Here is a 17,600-nt window from a genome sequence, read left to right on the forward strand (position 1 = left end):
GCCCATAAATAACCTCTTTCATTATAAAAAGTGGCTTTAAATTAGAGGTTCAATTGATCTCCACGCAATAGATTCGAGGCCTGGAAAGGCCACGCAATATCCCACAGCCCATGGAACTGGTTTGCCGTGTAGAATGAGGTCATACTGGGAGGGCACATTGCTTGCTGCACGTTACTAAGTTCCTCAAAGACAAGCTACACTACTTCTTGTCTCAGTGTTAGGTTTATGTCTGTCTACAAAAATGGGTTTTGATTTGCCTCTGGGTTTATGACATGCTATCATATTTAATTATATACAATAGACTTTAAAAACAATGAATATCTATAAATGAATATCTATATTTAAACTACCAATTATATTTTAAAGATTTTATTTTATTAATGTGTGTGTGTGTCACGAGTGTGCAGGTGCTCAGAGGCCAAAAGAGGGCTTCAGACCACTGGGAGTGGCGTTATAGGCAGCTGAGAACTGAACCCCGGTCCTCTGGAACAGCGAGCACTGTTAACCACTGAGCCATTTCTCTAGCACCAGAACTGTAGTTTAAAGTAATTTTGGTTGCAGTGCTGGTGTTTGAACCCTGGGTATAAGCATGCGTGCACTCTACCTCTCAGGAAGATCCCCAAGGTGAGATCTAGTTTTTTTTTGTTGTTGTTGTTGTTGTTTTGTTTTTGTTTTTTTAAAGACTCTCTATGTAGTCCTGGCTGTACACCAGGCTGACCTTGAATTCAAGAGATCCACCTGCCTCTGCCTCCTGAGTGCTGGAATTAGGGTGTCCACCACTATACTCAACCCATTTGTTATTTTTTAAAAATAGTTCCAGGACAGGAACCAAAAGCTACGGAGAAACCCTGTCTCGAAAAATCAAAAAAAAAATAAAAAATAAAAAATAAATAAATAAAAATGATCATTATCTTTTGTTAGTGTTTTTTGGAGACAGGGTTTCTCTGTGTAGTCCTGGCTGTCCTGAAACTCACTGTGTAGACTAGACTAGTCTTAAACTCATAGAAATCTATCTGCCTACCTCTGCCTCCCATGTGCTGGGATTAAAGCTGGCACGCATGCCACCACTGCCCTGCAAGACCTGGTTTTAAAATTAATCATTCGTGGCATTAATTTTAGATGTACAAAGGGCTATACTGAGTTGTAAGCTTCATTTCAGTCCAACTTATTCCTTCTATAGTCAGCAAGATCACTCATTTCTTGTGACCCTTCTAGAAACAGTCTGTGCACTCATTTGTGCGTAATCTAATTCTTTTTTATTTTAATGCTATTTCTTGAAATCTCTTCTCAGTAATGAACCATCTCATTGTCTATTTATTTGTATTTATTATATTTACTGTGACTATAATATCTTAACTTTCAAAAATGTAAGTAAACATTATAAAAAATTAGCAAGCAATACAAACTAGTAGACATAATCTAATTGGTAAACCTGGTGTTACCTCAGTCCTGTCTGAGATGCTTTAGCCCACCTTTCCTAGAAGGTCCTCTTCAGGCAGTAGCAACAATATCCTGAAGACATAACTGTTACAGTTTACCAGACCTCGGGCCCGAGCATAGGGCGGAGAGGGTCTCCATCTTTAGACAGTTTACATACACTAAATCCTAATAATTGCAACTGCAAGATCTCTGATATCTATTATATAACCCAGTGCCACTAGGAATAGCTTCCAAAGTAAGAAGCTAAGGGATAACACACAGGTGAGAGAACCTGTCTGTATGCTTTCCTTTGGGAGTGTGGCCTTGATTAAATGCTACCCGACCAACCCTAGAATGTAAATTCTTATTCACGTAATTACTTTTTACAGTCAACAGTGTGGTCAGGAGGAGGGACTCGCACACTACGGTGCCATCATTGCCAATTCCCCTTCACCCTCCCAACCAAGATGCTCATGGGAGCTCACTGGGAGCTCTGGCTGGCTGAACCTACTAAGTTTACCATTCTATGACCTAGTTCCAGGTTTTAACATATATGTGCTAAACAAAAAACACAAAATAAAAGCAAATTAATCCTTTCTCTCAAACACGTAAGCCACAGGATGCTGATGTATGCTAACCACAGTTCCTTGGTCTTCCTGGACCTTCCAGCACATAAAGCACCTCCTTCTTTTTTACTGCACACAGAGCTGGTACTTCTGCACTAGGTGGTAGTGGCTCCTCTTACTGTTGTTACACAGTCCAGACAGTGCCCAGATGGCTTGGCTGAGATGACCTGTACTTCTCAGAGGTGACTCAGTGCTGGTCTCCTGATCCCCCAGGTGGTCTGAATAACAATGGCCTGCAGAGGCTCCTATATTTGGATTCTTAGTCACCAGGGAGTGGAACTCTTCATAAGATTAGAAAGGTTAGGAGGTGTGGCCTTGTGGGAGGAGGTGTGTCCTGGGGGTGGGCCCTGCCAGGCCCAGCCTGTCTCTGCCTGCCCCACTCTGCCCCTCTCAGCACCACACCTGCTGCCACGCCCACACCAGGATGATAATGACCAAGTCTCTGAAACTGTAAACAAGCCCTTAATTAAATGCTTTCATATATATATATATGAATATATATATACATATAAACCTCAGTATAAAAATTAAACATATATGAGCCAACAACCTGTGAGCTGTATTTCTTTTACAACTCTTAGGTTATTTATAATCTCTATGGAATATAAAAAACACCATTTCTTCTTAAAAATCCCTTCATTTTTCACTAATTGAGTTTATAACCCCTACCTCAGTATATCTCAAATTAAACTATCAAGTTAACTCCTCACCAATATCTAAAAAGGTTAAAAGGCATCACTTTTTTAAAAAGTATTTTTATTTTTTGTGTCTGCATGTATGTCTATGGACAACATACACGCAGTAACTGAGGTTGCCAGAAGAGGGTACCAGCAAGTTCTAACTCTGATAAATACTTTCCCTTATATCCGACTCTCTATCCGGAACCCTATCCGGATTCTCTATCTTCAGCTTCTTTCAGGAATGTCTAACTGCGGAATGCTCACGTGGAAATCTCAAGGCCTCAGACAGCACACTCAGCACTCCGACCACACACAAATAAGCATGCCTGTCACCACTCAGACACTCCTGAGCGAGTGTGCAGCCTCCAGGGGCCTGCCCAGCTCTCCGCATCATAGCACTCTCTCACCCTGGGAGCTGAGTGGTTATTTGCTGTCTCCTGTTGGGCTCTAATCAAAGAGCACGGAATGTACCTGCTTATTTCTGACTGCCAGGCCCTGAACTGCATATATAAGCGACCCATAACATTTGTTAGGAGAACAAACAAAAAAGAAAATCGGGCAAAAGGGAGGGAGATGAAGAATACCTCAAAAATTTCAAAACCAGCAATATCCAGGATCCCAATGAAAGAAGCTCCCTGGCGTTTGGTCCTATCCAGCGCTTTATTGATGCGGTGAACGAGCCAACGAAACAGTCGCTCGTAGGTAGCTTTTGCCAGTGCTTCCACTGCAAAGTCTGCCTGTAATTAGATAATATCAACCTTTATCCAGGAAGCAGTCTTAACACTTGCAGCTATAGTACGGCGTTCAATGCTACACAGAACTCACACTTCAAACAGCATTTACCGCTCAATTATATCTCAATGTTACATTTCAATAGGGGCATTAGTGCACTTAATGAGAATTGTGGCTAATCACTTTAGCTATTGGGCAAAGCCCTCCCCTGGCCTTAGAGCCCTGGGCAACAGTATCTCTCATTGGTCTGGTTTCTTGGCAGTTTGCCCTTGGGGGATGAGGGATGGGATGTGGGTCATCTTCCAACCTTCTTAGTCAAAGCTATTAATGTCCTTAAAGCCATCACAACTAAAGAGTAAATATGACCCCTATGTTCTCGCTGCTGTGCCACCCAGTAAGACAGCACAGTGGGAGCCTTGGCCTTGTTTGGCTGCTATGAAACACACGATCTGTCTACCAGATTATTTGTCAGTTAGGGGACAACTGGAGATGACATATCAAATTTGCTATATATATATATATGTGTATGTATACATACAGACACACATATATGTGTGAATATATATATATATTTTATATATATATTAAAAAAAGTAAATCACTACAGGAAAATCAAAACTCATTTAATGCCAAGGTAATCCCATGTGCTCTTACTAACTCAGTTTGGTGCCTGCCAAGCAGAAGCTAAATGCCCACAGTTTATCATGCCATGCATTCGAAAGCACAGTCTTCCGTGGACTCACTTGTTCTTTGGTCTGGGCTTTCTGGACGTAGTCTCGGCCAACCTTGATCCGGGGGGTGAGAATAGCCCTAGTAAACTCCATCACGTTCATCCCAAGCAGGTGGCAGAGCTTCTGTGCAACTGCGGGGACAAAGTTCCCTAAATGTTCCTTGTCTACTCATGAGCCAATCATGGCGTTTAAGCAAAGGAAAACTCTAGAAACTCAAGTCCTAAAGTGCAACAAAGCTTTAAGTTTGGTGAAAAATACTTTCTTTTCTTCTGGATCAACAGGCCACCGGTGAGAGATAGTAAGCCTTTGCCCTCCTGGCCTTCTAGAAGAGTGACCTTGTCTACCTATGGCTCATGTTAAGATCTCAAAGCCAAACAACTGTCCTGTAACATGTCTTCAATCACTCCACTAAGCTGGATGTGACTGGGTGAGAGGCACATGGTGGATGGAGCCCTGCTGCTAATCTAACTTTATACTGAATGACACACAGAAAGGTCATAGTGGTCAAAAGTTGTAGGAAAATGGTCCATAGCCTGATCAAGAAATGGTGACCATGGCCCAGGTATGGTGGCTCACACGTTTAATCCCAACACTCAGAAGCAGAGGCAAATGGATGTTAGGCAGTTCGAGGCTAGCCTGGCTTATATAGTGAGTTCCAGGACAGCCAAGGCTACCCAGAGAAACCCTGTCTCAAAAACAAAACAAGAGAGTGACACACTGATTCAGGAGAAGAGTCAGTCCCTCCAGAGCCACAGAGAACCAAACACTAACAAACCTCAAGTGGGTTATCAAAAAGGGCTTTTTTGGGGGAAGGTCTGTGCTCCTGTGTGTGTACATGTATGCACACGCATGTGGAAGGTACAGGGCACTGCTGGCTGTTGGTACTCAGGTGGCGTCCACCTTACTTTTAAGATAGATCTCTCACTGGCTCAGAGCTTGCTGATTGGGCTGGGCTGGTGGACAGGGAGCCTCGGGGATCTGTCCATGTCCATCTTGCTTGATTCTAAGTTTGTGACCCATTCCTGACCTTTTTATGGTGGGTTCTCAAATGAAACTCAGGTCCATTACATAGCTTATAGAGCAAGCATTTTCGCCAATGAGCCATATTCCTATCCCAAAATGACTATTTCGAGGGTGGGCGGTGTGACTTCACGTCAGCATTCACTGACCATGTGCACTGTGGATGTCCCTGTGACACCTCCTAGGCAAGAGAGGCTCATGTCCCTTCAGAAACAACCTGGCAGCTCCCAATACCTGCAGCCACATCCTCTTGGTGTACAAACTGTCATTCCTGACCAGTGTCTATTTAAATCCATTTTCAACATTTAGAAACAGAAAAATTTCACATTAGAACATCTAGACTCCCAATGAGTATGGCACACACTGCATCCCTGTTATCAGGAGGCTAAGGCAGAAGGATGTAAGAGTCCGAGGCCAGCTTGTAGTCCATAGTGAGACTCTACCTCAGCACCCAGTCCAAAGAAACAAGCAAAAGTAGCGTTCGTCAGCTTACCTGTGTTTTCTGGCATGGAAGCCTGATCAGTGTTTCTCTCCTTTTTGAAGGAAATGTTTCCGAACTGCAGCACTGAAGACACGACTTTAAGCATTGCTTTATATTGATGGAAAGAAAAAAAGCCATCAAAATGTAGCAGAGACATATTCCAACTTATCTGGTCCTAAAAACTGGCTCCGTGTAACTCTTCAGAGTTTCATAAAATACAGACAGTTCTCATTAGCTTCCCAGTTACTTTCTAATCTGGGGGATTTAAGGCAAATGCACAGAGTTCTGACAGTGAGGAGTGGGTCTTAGGACACGTACAGAGGATCTCTTCGTGGGAGAAGCCCATTATATGCATCGCTTCCATGGTCTCCTGGAAGTTATCCTTGTCCTGCTGCCCAGGGATCGGGATATAGCCATTGGACAGGAACCTGTAGTTGTTGAAACCTTCCAGGAGTAAGTCAGCTAAAAGGAAACACACGGATAAAGTTCAGCTCACGGTCATCATCAGACTGAAACACTCTACCCATGGACACCGGGAATCAGGAGAATCAACCCACTGCGGCACTTTTCCTTGCTAATTCACACCATGTGTGAACACACACAGATGTGAACGTGTAAACATCTCTGCAGTTTGTTTTCTGTTTTGCTTTTTGGCATTAGTGATTTGTACAATTTTTTATTTGAAACTGTAGTTGAGAAGCAAGTAAAATTTTCAGATTTAAATATATTCACCATCATTTGAATGAAAGCTTTGAAATCCTTACTCTGTATTTTTATCTTGACAGGTAACTGGCTCTCTTGCTCTTCTGTAGAAGTCCCCTGGGCCACTCCTTTCCCCAATTCTTAACTATATCACATTGGACTTTTTTTTTAATAATTTTTTTTTTCATTTACTTTTACATACCAACCACACTTTCCCTTTCCTTCTCTGTTCCCTCCCACCCCCACCTCCTGTCTACTCCCCGCCCCCCTATCCACTCCTCCTCTGTTCAGAAAGGGACAGACCTCCCAGGGGAGTCAACAAAGCATGTCAAATTACTTTGAGGCAGGACCAAGTTCCTCCCCCTGCATCAAGGCTGGGTGAGGCATCCCACCACAGGGAAGGACCTGGTCCCACTGCTAGGGGCCCCACAAACAGACCAAGCTACACAACTGTCATCCACATCGAACCTCTATAGGAATTGTTTGCTCCCCCAACACCTTCTGTCAACACCCTGAAAATGTTTTGATTAATTCCAGTTATCTGCAAATGAAAGTCTCCAAATTTTATTCTTTTCAAACGTATCATCTTGAGTGTTTGGTCTCCCTTTTTTTGGTATTTTGTGTGTTGCCGAGTTTTACCCCTTGCAGGCTTCCCTCCTTAGTTCTAGTTCCATGTATTCACAGTATTCTAGGTGAGGGAAGTCTAATTGCAGCAGGTATCTACCGTAAAGCTGCATGGTATATACACAGCAACTGTGCTCTTAGAAACATTGACTCTAGGATCAGCGAACAAAACACTTGAACTCTTTGTAGTATTTCTGAGTCAGCAGAATTCTTGCCTTAGCTAGACAGGGTCTCACTATGTAGCCTTGGCTGGCCTGAAACTCACTATGTAAATAAATGAGGCCTCAAATGCTGAGAGGTCCACTTGCCTCTGCCTCCTAAGTGCTGAGGTTAGACCACACTTGGCTTAAGTTCTTTTCAAATTAAATGTTTATTTTTTAAGAATTTTACTTTCTACTCTGCCCAGCCCTAAGCTTCCAGTCCTTGTGACAAACACCAATAAACAAACGCCCACACTACTCACTCTGGTATTAGTGTGAATACAGTCTATGTTTAGTTGCAAGTCAGGGAATGAAAGCTTTATTCTACATTTTATTAAGTAAACCTTCCCCCATTTTCCATGGTAAATGTTGGAACAGAAACATATACAAAGATGCCTTTTAATTTAATTTAAGACAGGGTCACTTGATCCCTGGAGGTCCTGAACTCTCTATGTAGACCAGACTGACCTCGAACTCATAGAGATCTGCTGGCCTCTGCCTCTCAACTACTGAAATTAAGGGTGTGTGCCAGCACGCCCAATTCTAATTTCATTTACAGAAAATTTCAAAGGCCAATACGGCAAAAGGCACACACCTGCCACTTAAGTGCAACAATCGAGGAGGTAACTGAATGCAGAGGAGCAGGAACCCCACTACTCACACTTGAGGTGCTCCCCCGCTCCAGACAGCAGCTGGTAGAAGATATGAAACGTGCGTTCATCTTTAGCTTGACGAACAGCACGAGACTTTTCCAGAAGGTCTGAGCAGAGAAGGTTAAGGATTTAATTACAAAGAGGGGGACTTCAGCAGTGTCTACACACGACTTTCTTTCTTGGCTATATATGAACTTTGTTACAAAGAACTGTATTAAACAAAAAATAACGCAGCTTATGATTTTTATTAGTTTTCTAGACGCACTGATTTGGGACAGAACTGAAAAGATTACAGGTGTCTCCTTCAACCCCATTGCTCCTCCACCCACCACGTGGTGCTGTGGACTGTGTTAAAAGCTCACATAACTACACAGGATGTGAAGGAAGCTACCAAACATAAGTGACATAGAGCTGCTTAAGGTAGATAGTGTCTAACATCAGGATATCACAGGGTTACAAGTAAGGAGCAGGCACAGAGAAAGCAGCCAGGAGACAGTTAATGAATGAAGAGCTGAAAATAGAGTTGGTATGTGTTCCTCTTCTCATTGCTGTGGCACAGTTCCGGACAGAAGCAACTCAAGGAAAGATCCAGGACCTCTGCCCATGGACGGCACCGGCCACTTTAGCTCAGCAGAGACAGTCCCTCGCAGGCCTGCCTAGACAGTTATTTCTATGGTAATTCTAAATCCCACTAAGCTGACAATCAAGATTAAGCATCACAGTGTGACCCAGAACACATGTGCCTGACCATTCTGTTCCTGTGACACTCCCCTTGTTAAAAAACCCTTGCATGTGCTAGGTGCTGGCTCGCCATCTTTGCACATGGGGTTCGTCTCCCAAGGGCCTCAGCATCATTGCTACACTGACCACTGGGTCTTTTGTTCCCTGCACTGAAGCGTGAGAGACCATTGCCTAAAACATGAAGCTATCCACCTGCCTGGGCTCCCCAGTGCAGAACTCTGTGGAAGCAGCACCTGAATTTGAGACAAAGAATACCCATCTGCGAATGCAGAGCTCAGTGTGAGACGTGCTGGGCCCTCGGCACAGTGCTTAGATGCTGCTGCGGTGTCGGAGGGTCCGCAGACACACTGCTGCTCATGGAATCTGGTTCCCTGTTTTCCAAACCGATAACCTCCTTTCCTGGGGCTACCAAATGAATTAATTCTGTAAGTGCAAGGTGCCTGAATTTTTGGCAAGACTACCTCCACCATGGTCTCATCATTAGGTGAGACACAGGACGATGAATGGTGTTATTAACAGACGACCATGAATGAGCTAAATGGTGCGTTCATTGTATCATCATCCCCATGCTGGCTCTGAATGTACAAAATTCTATTCTTAATTCACAGAACTTTCCCACCTAGCCTTCATTTACAGCAAATGAATTTCCATCATTGGAGATTATTATCTCAATAATTGTTACTTATTAGCTCACTAACCAAACAGTAATTTTGTGTGTGACAAGGCTAAATCTAGGGCTAGGCAAATATCCTACCAACTGAGCTATATTTCCAGTCCCCGTAAATTGTGTCATATGTACCCATTGTTCCTTCAGGCCATTCTATGCAATGGTATATCTTAGGATTACTCTATGTATCTGTTGTATCCTGCCTTTGCTATGACTTTATTAAATTACTTTAACTCTATAATTCTAGGCTTGTCTCATTGAACAGAGGCACAGCCAGAATCATTATATGGTAAACCAAGGGCAAACAACCACAGCTGTCCAGTCATACACCACGGAGTGTGGGACTCTCATGGTTTTAAAGATCTGCCATTTATATTTATGAATACTCGTGGGGGCCTGTGCGAGTTTATGTGCACCATGTGTGTGCAGATGTCCATGGAGGACAGAAGAGGGCAGCGGATCCCCTGGAAATGGAGTTGCGTGCAGTTGTGAGCTGCCTGACATGGATGCTGGGAACCAAATCAGCATCCCATGCAAGAGCAGCATGCGCTACTAACTTCTGAGCCATATTCCCAGTCTCTGTGGCCTGCTTTTGACAACAGCAACAACAACAATATCCACACCATTTTGTAGCTGGTAACCAGTAACTGAAAATACCTGCAAGTGTCACCATGTCACTTGCGTCCTCCCATCAGGTGTGAGATCATAGATGGCTGCTCAAGGCTGCAGGAAAATGAAGTCATTATTTTGGAAAAAGGATACATGTTTCAATGTTGGCCCCAACAATATAGCCGGTTACATCAAAGTTGATCCGAATAAACTTGCCCTGAAAAGAGAAAAAACTTGAGATAAATAAGGATACAGAGGACCCAAGTATCATAGCAGAACAAGACAATATATCCTCCTCAAAGGCAAAGAAAAACCTCACCAATGTAAAAGAGCAGCGGTAGAATAGACCACTGTCCTACATTGTGATATAACAAATCTAGAAACTGGTAAGAAAGGATAAGATGAGCTGGAGAATACTGCTCGGAGGCCCTGAGCTTGGTTCTAAGAAGGCACATCAGACTCACAACCACCCATAACTCCAGTTTCAGGGGCCCGGTACCCTGCTCTAGCTCCCACCGGCACCCATGCACACGGCACATACACATACAGGAAAATGATTAGTAAAATTTTAAAAGGCGGAAAAGTAGTAAAGGAATGAACCCCTCCCTACCAGTTAGGACTTGAAAGTCCTCCTAAGTAGTCTGAGGCAGGAGGCATCTCAGAGGAACAGCAAAGCTAGACTCCAACCGTTCGGGCTGAAGTTATAAATGGAAGGAGAACAGAGATCCACGAAAAACTGGAGAGTGAGGAAACTTGAGCAGGCCCAATTATAAAAAGCAGCAAGGCAGGACATTTCTTCCAAAATGCTAAGCAGTTTTATAGACATGAAGCAACTTGACCCCTTATGTACCCTTAGGAGAGAACGGGCTGGGGACTAGGGTCAGTCACAGAATGTTGGCCCAGCAAGCACAGTTTGCGCCCTAGCATTCCCACCACAAACAGACAGACAAAAACATTTGTAGGGGAGGAAAAAAAAGAAAAAAAAAACATTTGGAGCAAGAGAAAACAGGGATTGTTTAATAATTCTTTGATAGTTATTATTACACTGAGTACCCAAACTAGCAGACAGGATGAAAACAAGAGAGGCGAGACTAAGATAAACCTGACTGCAGCTTCCTATATTTATAAAATATAAAAGGCCAAGCCGGGCAGTGGTGGCGCACGCCTTTAATCCCAGCACTCGGGAGGCAGAGGCAGGCGGATCTCTGTGAGTTCGAGGCCAGCCTGGTCTACAAGAGCTAGTTCCAGGACAGGCTCCAAAACCACAGAGAAACCCTGTCTCGAAAAACCAAAAAAAAAAAAAAAAAAAAAAGATATAAAGGCCAAATTAAATACTCGCTAAAACCGGAACACGAGCCATGACTGGGAAGGGCTTATTCTAGAACTGTTAGGAAGTACTGGCACTGGTGAAAATACCACTAATTTCCACCAGTGGGGTCTCAGAGGCCCTCCCCTGAGGGAGCTGCTTCTAAACCCTGGGGGGAAATGGAAAAGGCTTTGATTAGTTGTCATATGAATCACATATATACAGTTGCCTTTGGCTTTGGTTCACGGTGAGCCTTATCACATACATTTATATGCAAGAACATACAAGACAGACTTCTGGGTTTTCAATAGTTTTCCAGAAAGTTAAAGTGGCTTACAAAAGGCATGTCTAGCCTTCTTTCACACTTTCTCACATACTGAGAAACAGGCTGTGCTGATGTGGATGAGAACGGCCCTCACAGGCCATCTGAATGCTTGGTCCCTAGGTGATGGATTGTTTAGGAAGGACGAGGAGGTGTGTGTCCCTGGGGTAGGCTTTGAGGTTTCAAAAGCCTTGCTTTTTCTACCTGTTTCTAACCTGCAGATCTGAACAAATGTTGAGTCCTAGCCACTGCTCCAGTGCCATGCCTGCCCGCCACCTCACTCACCATGATGTGATTCACCCTCTGACAAGCAAGCCCTCAACTAAATGCTTTCTATTAGCTGCCTCGGTCATGGTGTCTGCTCACAGCAACGGAACCGTAACTAAGACATACGCCAAGTTAAAGATGATGCACTAGTTACCACATTAGTCTCCCAGGCAATCCCATTATTCTTTTTATTATTTATTTGTATATGTGTGTGTCTACTACATGGGTTTATGTGTACCACATGTATGCAAGAGTCCAGAGAAGCCAACAGAAGCTATCAGATTCTTAGGAACTGGAGTTGCAGGTTGTTATGAGCCACCGGACATGGGTGCTAGGAACTAAACTCGGGTCCTCTAGAAGAATAGCAAGTGCTCTTAACCACTGAACTATCTTTCCAAGCTCCAATCCCAGTATTCTTATAATTTTAAACTTCAGGCATGGGGTGCTGGGGCTTGAACTCAGGGTCTTGAACATGCTAAGCAAGCATGCCATCAACTGGCTCCATCTCCCCAACTGTGATTTTCATCTCTTTAACATAGCTGATAGTACTTAATAACAATGATCCAATTCCTTGGATGATGAAACAACACAACGTTTCAACACAGAATAAGATCACTAACACTCCATCTGCTTCTAAGATTTAGAAAACAGTCCAGTGGATCCATATGCTAATTACAAGACAGTGCATTTGGTTCCATTTTTAAAGATAAGTTTATTTTGTCTTTGTTCCTGGGAAGATCCCCCCGCCCGCACTGCAAGAAAGAATAAAGTTAAACCATTACTCCATATGGATAGTTAATGGTTCAAAAACTTCAGAAACTAAAATTGGGTCCTGATGTTATAAAAGTGGGTTCAAATTCTCCATAAATTTTCAACAGCTGTTCCAGCCACACAATAGCTCACTGAATTAATTAAGACTTGCTATTTTAAGAGACAGTAGTCAAAAGACAATGCTTTTATTCCAAGGCCACAACACATTGCCAGAACTGCCCAAGCAAATAGTCCTCAAGCCTCTTGTTTAAACACCGCAGGAAGGTTCATCAAGATAATCAGTATCACCTATTTCCTACTTAAGAAAACAGTCCAGTCATAAATACATTATATCCAGTAACACTAGCTTACAGCTTACACCAACAGGTCCAACTTCTTTTTATTTTTTTAAATTTTTATTTTAAATCTTTTTGCAACAGATAAGAAATATGAGCAAACAGACGATTAAGACAAAAGACAACTATTAAAAAGAAATCTAGCCAAGCTTATAACCAGCGACAAAACAAGTTATGAAACTAAACACCTACTTAGAATGTTCTATCAATTTGCACGCAGGAAATAAGTGTGATCGTCATAGAATCAGATAGGAGCAACCAGGATGTTGTCAGGTCCTGGCTACACAGAAATGCTAATCAGCAAGTCATGCGAGCTCCACTCATCATTTTCTATCTGCCCTCCAAAAGGAGGAACAGGTAAGGATTAACCTCCTGACGATAGGTCCAGCTTCTTTACGGAGTGCGTAACAGCATGCTGCTTAACTGAGAGCAGAATGACCAGGAGTCTCTACATCAGGCCCGGGTACACACCCTAAGAAAACGAAGCTGGTCCACAAGGAACACCTTCATACCCATGCTTATCATGGTGGCATTTACAAGGTCGGGACATGGAGTCAGCCTAGGTGCCTGTCAATAGATGTATGTGTAGATATGTACATACCATGGAGTTATGTATATATGTACATACAGTGAAATCATGTGTAGAAACATACACACAGTGGAGTCATGTGCATATGTACATATGGTAGTGTGCATATATACATATAGTGAAGTTATATGTACATACAGTGGAGCTGTGTGCAGATACGTACATACAGTGGAGTTGTGTGCAGATACGTACATACAGTGGAGCTGTGTGCAGATACGTACATACAGTGGAGTTGTGTGCAGATACGTACATACAGTGGAGCTGTGTGCAGATACGTACATACAGTGGAGTTGTGTGCAGATACGTACATACAGTGGAGCTGTGTGCAGATACGTACATACAGTGGAGTTGTGTGCAGATATGTACATACAGTGGAGTTGTGTGCAGATACGTACATACAGTGGAGCTGTGTGCAGATACGTACATACAGTGGAGTTGTGTGCAGATATGTACATACAGTGGAGTTGTGTGCATATGTACATACAGTGGAGCTGTGTGCATATGTACACACAGTGGAGTTGTGTGCAGATATGTACATACAGTGGAGCTGTGTGCAGATATGTACATACAGTGGAGTTTGATCTGAGCAGAAAGAAGAATGAAATCATGCACTTTAGGATAATGGTGGGTGGAACTGGAGGGTACCGGTGATACAGTTCAACATAGAAAAGAGATTTTTAGGGACGAGGAAATGGGTGACTAGAGAAAGGATATCAGACTCCAAAGAGAAATGGAAGAAAATTCAGGTTTTGGCTTTCATAACCGTTAATCTACAAGAGACTCTTTTAAAATAATTTAGCTATTCAGGTACCTACTCAGGTCAACAATGGCATTCCCAACATGAGTGCTCCAGTCCCTCATCAGTTCCCTAGCTCAGCTTCTTTTTCCTAACTGGGTCCACAGTCTCTCTGCCATTGCAGTGGGGGCCAAGAATGGTCCTTGGGGTGAAGGTAAAGAACCAAGCAGAGTCAGAGGCGGGACTCCAGAGAGGTAGGGATACAGGGGTGAAGGAAGGAGGGAGCGCGAATGCCTCCTCCCCTATGCCTTCTCCACTTCCCCTCAAAAGGAACTAGCCTTTCTAAAACCAGCACAAAGGTAACCGTCAAAGTCCTAGAATCGACTCTATCTCAAAAACATAAAACAACAGTCTTAAGCCAAATGGCGGTCATGCATAGACTCTTAACAATGTGACAAAAGTGAAATTTCAAAACGCAACATTTTACTGAATATCCTCAAATAATCCAAAACTTAAATTTCCCTTAACGTTGAATATCTTGTCAAATTACGTGAAAAGCAGGCCAGCAGATGTACCATTGTTCAGGTGAGGCTGCCAAGAACTCAGGTGGGGAATGTTTCTAGAGAAACATAAATCCAGACTAAACCGAGAAACAAGAGTCTTAGTTTTATGTGGGTCCTCTATCTCTTAACTATTAAGTGAAAAAACCCATGCTAAACATACCTTCCCCTCCATAAAGTTCAGACTATGGTACTTCTAATGGTCAACCAGAATCTCACCAATTAAAATAAAAAGCCAAAGGAAAAGGCCATGAATATGACCATCCTCTGCAGAGCAGTCAGAGCTATCCTTGGCTTCATGTGGCCTGTGGGAAATGCCTTTTCAGAGTATTCTAAACAGAAACCTGGAACTCTGTCTCCATGAGAAGCACTTCCCCCTAGCTTAAGGCCTAAACGCTAAACTACACCCCAGCCTTAAAACACAAGTCGTTAGGAATCTCATCTTCACAGGCCAGCTTGCCCCTCTTAACTCCATAAAGAAAATGTCATTATCTTGTTGAGTTAACATTTATCCTGAGCGGACAAACCTCCAGGAACTTTTCCGGAGTGGCTATCAAGCACCTGGAGTTATTAAGCATAACGGATTATTAGTTAGCAGCCACTTCAGGGAAAGGCAGTTTGTTTTATACTTTGTAATTATTTTCCCTTTGCTAGTTTGGCACGTAACTCGATCATGCGTGAGCCATGTTTTACTTTAAACACCTGAGCGTGGATCGTGATGTACACGTACTCCATTTTAAATTCCATTCTCTGGAGCAGCCATTTTCCTTAAACAAAAGAAAGGTCATCCGAGGAGTAGTGGCTAGGGTTTAATCCAAAGGCCAGATGGCCACCTCAAATGTTTCAATTATCCTAATCTCCAAACCACTTCAGAAGCTTTGCTGTTACTAAAATGAGTTTGCATGTGAACCAAGTGGCCTGTTACTTAATGTAATTATTATCAGAAACTCCAGAATAGCACGAGCTGTGTGAGGAGTTAAGGACCAACCTAACTAAAAATGCCCACTCTACCTGGGTGTGAAGAAGATGTCAAGACTCCAGGCAGCCTAGGTCTGGCACCACAGAAGTCACGGTTCAAAAAGGCTGAGATTGCATGCAGCGGCTGATCTGGGAATCCACGGGCACAGACTGTACTTCATCTCAGATACGGTCCCATGAGCTACAGGTGACCTTCCAGGGACAGCTTTGGTCAGAGCATTCAGGGCTTTCTAATGTTTGTATTACATGCGAAGGTGTGAACCTGTGACTTCATTTCATTGCAATCCAAGAATCAAATCAGGGAGAGACTCCCTTGCTCTGACTCCTGGGGGCTAATTATCTACCAGAGGGGACAGCAGAGCTGTGAACTGTCAAACTGGCTCAGGTTAGTTAGCAGCAGAACACAATTAATAAAGAAATAATAGCTTTCTGAGAGATCTGTCTGCGGCTTCAAACAACCATGTCAAGCCCAAGTCCTGTTTCAAAGTTTCATTATGAGAAAGCCGTTGTCTATAAATCGCTTCCATCTGGAATGCATCTCACTTCTCATAAACAGGACTGGCCTAACTGTGGATGATTATTTTCATACGGGTAATGCTCTCCTGAAGAATCCCTTAACGCAAACCACATGCTAGCATCTTTAGAAGAAAAGATAGTCCTCAGGAAATTAGCCGGCTATATCAGATCAAAGAAATGGAACCAAATGGCTCCTAAAGCTCACGGAGTTTATAGTCTCAAATATTCTCACTGCACACACGTGGCTTGTAAACAGTGACCACATGAGATCTCTCTGTGCACACAGCTCATCTGCGTGAGATCTCACTGTGCACACAGCTCATCTGCGTGAGCTCTCTGTGCACACAGCTCATCTGCGTGAGTTCTCTGTGCACACATAGCTCATCTGCGTGAGATCTCACTGTGCACACACAGTTCATCTGCGTGAGATCTCACCGTGCACACACAGCTCATCTGCGTGAGATCTCACCGTGCACACACAGCTCATCTGCGTGAAATCTCACCGTGCACACACAGCTCATCTGCGTGAAATCTCACCGTGCACACACAGTTCATCTGCGTGAGATCTCACTGTGCACACACAGCTCATCTGCGTGAGATCTCACCGTGCACACACAGCTCATCTACGTGAAATCTCACCGTGCACACACAGCTCATCTGTGTGAAATCTCACCGTGCACACACAGTTCATCTGCATGAGATCTCACTGTGCACACACAGCTCATCTGCGTGAAATCTCACCGTGCACACACAGTTCATCTTTTAACATTAAATCACATTCAGGATGACCCCAGTCCTAACCCAAGACCTGGCCTGTCCATGGGGACAAATGCAACCACAGTCCTAAAACAGGAATGTACACATTGTTAGGCTGCAACACAGAGTAAACACTACATGATATGGCATATCACCGAGAATATTAATGTTTAAAGGAAAATGAAGGTAAGTCCTACGGGGCGGGACTCTGGTTTGCCCAATGAGACATTCCCCAGGCCTAGAGTGTCACTGGCATTTAGTGGCATTTTGATTAAATGGATCCTATAAATATATCTGCTTATATTGTGAGGCACAGTGCCGGAACCAAGGGCACAGTGGGGAACAAGGCAGGCAAGGTTCCTCCAGGCTGAGCTCTCGCATTCTCACGGGAGGAATGGCAATCAAAGTAATTGGCTCCTGACTGTGGTGAGAAGATGGAGTGTAATTACTGGCTGCCATGAGCTGGGAGGGAAATATTCAGGTTGCCAGCAGGAATGACAGAGAACTTCTCAGATGGCGTTCTGACAGCCGGGGAGCTGGGAGTAGCGTGGGCAGAACTCAAACACACTCTGGAGGGTT

At 43.5% G+C, this 17,600-nt stretch overlaps 1 protein-coding gene and 1 non-coding gene across 5 annotated transcripts in view; both read right to left on the reverse strand.

Annotated features, from left to right (window-relative positions):
* The window catches only part of Myh10 (myosin heavy chain 10), a 134,907-nt gene that overhangs the window by 54,676 nt on the left and 62,631 nt on the right, over nt 1-17,600 (reverse strand). For all 4 annotated transcript variants that reach the window (XM_041664023.1, XM_041664021.1, XM_041664022.1 and 1 more), the window contains 6 exons: nt 10,039-10,102; nt 7,877-7,975; nt 6,008-6,151; nt 5,702-5,797; nt 4,201-4,319; nt 3,310-3,462 (listed from right to left, as the gene is read on the reverse strand). In XM_041664023.1, the coding sequence (XP_041519957.1) occupies nt 3,310-3,462; nt 4,201-4,319; nt 5,702-5,797; nt 6,008-6,151; nt 7,877-7,975; nt 10,039-10,102 (675 nt within the window). The remainder of the gene's footprint in view (nt 1-3,309; nt 3,463-4,200; nt 4,320-5,701; nt 5,798-6,007; nt 6,152-7,876; nt 7,976-10,038; nt 10,103-17,600) is intronic.
* LOC121457184 lies at nt 13,130-13,265 on the reverse strand. Its single transcript, XR_005975686.1, has one exon. It is a non-coding gene; the product is annotated as a U8 small nucleolar RNA (small nucleolar RNA).

The sequence above is a fragment of the Microtus oregoni genome, unplaced genomic scaffold (assembly GCF_018167655.1).
Source record: "Microtus oregoni isolate MIOR12 unplaced genomic scaffold, Mior012 000015F_ref0000493, whole genome shotgun sequence".
NCBI lineage: Eukaryota > Metazoa > Chordata > Mammalia > Rodentia > Cricetidae > Microtus > Microtus oregoni.